The 5,656-nt window shown below is 36.8% G+C and overlaps 1 protein-coding gene across 2 annotated transcripts in view; it reads right to left on the reverse strand.

Annotated features, from left to right (window-relative positions):
* Window positions 1-312: 312 nt before the first annotated feature.
* LOC135210371 (organic cation transporter protein-like) overlaps window positions 313-5,656 on the reverse strand; it is a 203,408-nt gene continuing 198,064 nt past the window's right edge. For both annotated transcript variants that reach the window (XM_064243279.1, XM_064243278.1), the window contains exons 9-14: window positions 3,890-4,037; window positions 2,913-3,079; window positions 2,312-2,469; window positions 1,461-1,525; window positions 1,112-1,231; window positions 313-976 (exon numbers count right to left, since the gene is read on the reverse strand). In XM_064243279.1, coding sequence (XP_064099349.1) covers window positions 683-976; window positions 1,112-1,231; window positions 1,461-1,525; window positions 2,312-2,469; window positions 2,913-3,079; window positions 3,890-4,037 — 952 coding nt within the window. In that variant the 3' untranslated portion in view covers window positions 313-682. The remainder of the gene's footprint in view (window positions 977-1,111; window positions 1,232-1,460; window positions 1,526-2,311; window positions 2,470-2,912; window positions 3,080-3,889; window positions 4,038-5,656) is intronic.

Consider the following 5,656-nt stretch of genomic DNA (forward strand, 5'->3'; position numbering starts at 1 on the left):
GATATTTGTTCTTAGTATTATATAAGGAGCTTGGGCATGGCCGCAGTCGATCGAGGCTGCCCAGACGCCTTCGAGACTGCCTGGTGGACTTCATCAGTGCGCCGTCGTTCCACCGCAGCGTCCACCATCTCTCCTGGGAAGAGAGAGGAGCCGGTTTTGGGATGATTATTTAGGAAAAATGTCTAGATATTTTCTCCCTTGTGACTAAATTTCTTTTAGAGTCCTAATGGTCTCATGCATGAGTCAATTTGGACGGATTAAAGGTAACCATACACTCGCCTCTGTGTAGTTTCACTCTGAGGTAGAAAGAAATTTAACACTTTCGTATTTTATACAACAGAGATTAACATAAAAAATCTGAAAAAATGTCGTCTCATCAAGAGACGAAAAATTTACGTACAATATTACAGTATGATATATAGGCAGTATATACTCTATTATTTGAGTCTTCAGACCCCTCTCCAACATCATGGAAACGGAATAAGTCTCTTGATATATTTGTTATATATCATAAATCTGGTCCTTTCAAATAATTTCTTACACAATTTTCAACATTCAACTTTTCAACGGGATAAGTGCCTTCAAATTCGATCAGTGATCCTCTCCCTAATACAATCAGTTATCTCAAACAGCAATGTTCTCTTGCACTATGCATTTGCAGTAATTTCTTTCGTCAGACATACTAAATTCTGTCATCTGCTTCATATTCTACTGGAGGTACTTCCTGATACTTGTAGTTTCCACCAATGCCTCTTGTTTCCGAGGAGTCATCGTTTGACCTCACGTTAGAAGGAACTTCTAGGTTATACCGGTCATGGGACTGCTTGCGTTTGCTTGCCTTCCACCTTTCCTCGACGTCTTGCACTGTCTCACATAAGTTCAGGTCTTTTGTTTCTGGTAGAAGAAACACTAACGCTCCTGCTACCACACCGCACAAGCCGAGAATTACGTTGGGAAGCCACCACGACCGCTTCGCCTGTGGATTGAACACATATTTAAAAAAACCTCCATGGGCAAATATTGCGTAATGTGCATGACAATACAAAGTTCTTTATATACTTTTAATAACGAGCAACGACAGTAAATATATGGAACAAAAAAGAATTCTTACCAAAAAGTCGGTAATGAATGGGGCAATGACAAACCCAAAATGACCCCCTAGAGAACAGCTGCACGAACCCCTAGACCTAATGACTGTTGGGTATAACTCTGCAGCCCAAACATAGCTCATCTGTGTCGAGTAGAAAATTTGCATTTCTTTTGTTAGAAAGGTTGGCTAAAATGTCCGTGTTCTTTCGTCAAGTTGCCACACAAATGCCTGCACATTTTTAAACTTAATTGACATACGTCAGTATTATGGAAAAATGAAGAGCGAATCAGGCATAACTTCACTTTAGTACAAAGTCAAGATAGATCAGGTCCTAAATAAGAAAACAGAATAACCGAAATACGATATTTACCATGTAGTTTGTGCTGATCATTTCCATAGCTACCATGACAAGAATCCAGCTGAGCCACCACAATTCTGTAAAGCATATTCAGTAAAATCTTATCAGAAAGTAATCTAAAAGACTGCACCAAAGATTCAATTGAGTAAAAAATGATAATATATCAGAATTACCCGTCGTTTTTCATAGGGGCAAAAGTTTATGATTGATATAAGATCAATAACTGGTAACATCCTAAACCAGCGTTTCTTAACCTTTTTCTACCTCAACATCCCTTTTGGTCAGGCCTAAGAAGTCCAGCGCCCCCTACCATTGGTTAGCACCTAGTTACTAGAACGATAAAGTAAAGACAAGTGCAGTATCTTGATCATATATTTGGTTCATTCTCCAAAACAAAAACAGTAATTATGGCAATAGCATTGGCAAAAACAATAAGAAAATAAAGGAAAGATCATGGACAAACTCAATAAAAAATACTCATCAATGCGATTTTTTTTGTTCCTTATGTGCGACTAGTTTCTCATATCGTGGCACCGTGTTAGCCAGAGCCACCCTCATGTCGTGGATTTAAAAAATGCGTTAAAAATACATTTGTCCAAACGTATTCCTTCACTACAGAAACACTGATATTCTACTGCCACAAATGTGACCTTCCCCAGCCCCCCCATAAATTGATTTCAGTACCCCCTGGGGGTGCTAGCACCCCAGGTTAAGAAACGCTGTCGTGGACCAATTTATGAGAATATTAAAAGGGTTAGAAATCAGTGATCGCAGAAAATTATATGAGATACGGGACTAGCTCTTTAAGAATCTTCTGAAAAGAAGGTTTTACCCACATAAAACTAAAGCCATCATCCACCAACCTTCTGTCACCGCAGTAACCACCAGACAGCAGAGTCCAGCACCAAAGAAAGAAATTGACATAGCAGGAACCCTGCTGAACCTCTTAGAAAACACCACTCCCACAATTGTTGGGGCTAATTCCATCACTCCAGTCAAGGCCATGTAAATGAATGGATTACTGTGGATTAAATGAGTCCTGTTTATGAGACAGATTTTCCTGTTCTACATCGAATATCTTCTATAAGAGCATAGACAATCATTTCTTTGTAAACAAGTAAGCAAAGCTATTTTGCGTATCCGTTCCTGCAAGAGTTGGTACCTTAACTTTAATAGATTAGCTTTAATAGAATATCTTACCAAACCTTAACTTTAATAGAATAGCTTTAATAGAATATCTTACCAAACTAGTCCTGAATGTGTTTCTGAAAGATGGAAGATGTCCCTGCCCTACATATAAAGGAAAGGGCACCTTATATACATCTGAAAATGTAGGTGCCGGTTATATTCCTAATTGATAATCAAAGTTGCCCAATAAAGAGAGGAACTCATTATCTCTGATTAAAACCCGTCTATAAGCCTAAGAGAAGAGTTCTTTTATCAACATTGAGAGCAGGTACTTACCCACCAAAGTTGTTAACGTTTAGAGGAATTCCCAGGTAGACAATTGCCATTAGAAACCAGGTCAGTGGAGTGATTATGACTATGGTTGCCATAGGCCTGTTGCTGAAGATCAGCTTTAGACCTCCTAGAGATGAATTTTTCGATTCGGTACACATTTGCTCAGAATCCTGAATACGTCCAGAGTAAAAGGTGAATAATTTTAATTTCCCAGTTATATTAAATTAATCCCTACTACAAAAATAGAAAACCTAATCTTGTGATTATTATGATAACATTTCTTGTGTAAGACATAAAAATTACTTAAATCTAGTTGATTAATCAATGATTCAACAGAATAATTCAAATCTTATTGTGATTTCAAAATCATCTACCTATATACTGCCTCCAAAATACTCTTGCATAGTAATTCGAAATTATCAGTATTATATGATTCCTAAGCAATAATTTCAAAACTGGCCGGAACATCGTAAAAAATCCTAAGAAAACCTTACTTTTAATGCTTTGGGTGCATTGAAAACTATGTAAACTGCATTTTTATGGCATTTTTCATCAAAAAAACCTTCAAATATTGATTATTTTGCATTTTTGGTGTCATATTTCATCTCCCAGATGAGCATTGTAGGAGTCGTAACCCTGAAACATGTGTCGTAACCCTGGAACATGCGTCATAACCCTGGAACATGCGTCATAACCCTGGAAATAACGTCTATTGACAAGCGTCGTAACCTCAGAACGTCGTAAGCCGACACCATCGTAACCCGGGGACTGCCTGTATATATGTGTATATATATATATATATATATATATATATATATATATATATATATAATATATATATATATATCTATATATAAGCTTTAGGGTTACAGTCGGGCCAAAGATCGATAGGTATTGCTCAGTACAGTAAGCTTGGAAACAGTATTATGTTCTATATCTTACCTCGGTTTAAGACATGAACTCAAGGATGCTTGACTTACTGCAGCGGCTAACTTCTGTATGATTTTATCCAGCTCCTCTGGTGGTGGAAGGGTAGAGCCATTGTATGCCGCAGCTTTCTTCAACACTCTCTTCGCCTCCTCCAAGTAACCCTTCTGGGCAAGCCATCTCGGAGACTCGTCTACAACCCTGTTTTAAGACAGCAATATAAACTTTCAGTGAAAAGTTATAAATTACTTCGTGCAACTACATATTTATAGGTAGGTATTCGGTCAGGGACAGGTAGTTTCGTTAATGGTTTTATAAGACTATCACTCATTACCCTTAGTTTATTATAAATTTTAAGTTCACTGATACTACGACTGCACTAAATCCGATACTTGTAAAGACTGATTGTAAAACAGACGCTTCTGTTATTTACTGATGCAGAAAGGGGGAAAAACATGTAATTTATCTGTTTACAGTCATACACAAACTTTTCTAGCGTGATTTGCCTTTCATGTGTAGGTGAACACCAAGACTGCAAGCATTTCGTCTTCTTCTTCTTCTTCGTCTTCTCTCTCTCTCTCTCTCTCTCTCTCTCAAATATAAAATATATACTATACTATACTTTGTAATGTATCTATCTAGTAGCAACACAATACCACCTGTTATCTATTTTTAAACGAGACAAATTCAATACAATTCAGGGCTTTTTTTTAATAACATTAACCGTCCAGAGATGTTATTGTTAAGTATAAAAAATCTTGCGCGTTGTATATGGGTAGCCTACCTATATGCTTAGTTATCAGTAGGTCTTACAACGTCTTCTGGCATGGCAATGGACTGTTCACAGGATAATTCAAATTATGAAAATCAGAGTGATATTAAAACATTATTACCATACAATAAACCCAAACGAAGTAGATATCGCCAGGACCCAACCTTGATTCACTTTGATTCTCTCTTTGGGGAGTCAAACTGGTCAAGGTTTTTGAACTTAGAAGCTGACAAAGATATATCTTTATTAAAATTAGAAAATTACCTATTGAATCGATGCCCATCGCAAGAGATGAGCATAAGACAAATTAAAAAAAAGGGAATGGTTGGTTGAAACAACAACCACAAACCAATCAGAAAATTATCAGTGTATAAAAAATATAGATAACATAAATATAAATGTCACAAGACATGATACTATGAACAGTATGCAAGGCACAGTTGTTGTACCAAATCTCGAGGATGAAACTTCAGATAAATCAATACTTTCAGATTCATTAAAGAAAAGATACAATAACGTTGAAGACTGTGAAATATATGAGGTCCCAAGCAGGAAAGAAAAAGTCAAACTATCAAAACAGCCAAGATAAAGTTCAGTGGCCAAACCTTACCCTTGAAAATTAAAATGCTGGGATTAAATAGGGAACTAAGACCTTATGTTCCTAAACCTATGCAATGCAAGAACTGTTGCAAATATGGCCATACAGGAATTAAGTGCGGGAATATTCATAGATGTGCCTTTTGCAGCTCGCAGGACCATAATTATAACACGGTGGGACTGTGGCCAACCCAAATGCATAAATTGTGGATTAGAACATCATGCTAGATCTAAATTGTGTGCGTTCTATATCTACAATACAGAACTTAAATTACTACAAGAACGAACTGGAATGTCGATAAGAGAAGCAGAGTTAGAACTGAAAGTGAGAGGATTAAATGACCCAGCTAAGAAATTTCGGTATGCAGACATCTTAAAATCAAGCAATACCAGAACTGAAACAAATGATAATAATAGAAATAAAGAATTACCACCACAAAAAATACAAGAT

Source organism: Macrobrachium nipponense, chromosome 39 (genome assembly GCF_015104395.2).
Source record: "Macrobrachium nipponense isolate FS-2020 chromosome 39, ASM1510439v2, whole genome shotgun sequence".
NCBI lineage: Eukaryota > Metazoa > Arthropoda > Malacostraca > Decapoda > Palaemonidae > Macrobrachium > Macrobrachium nipponense.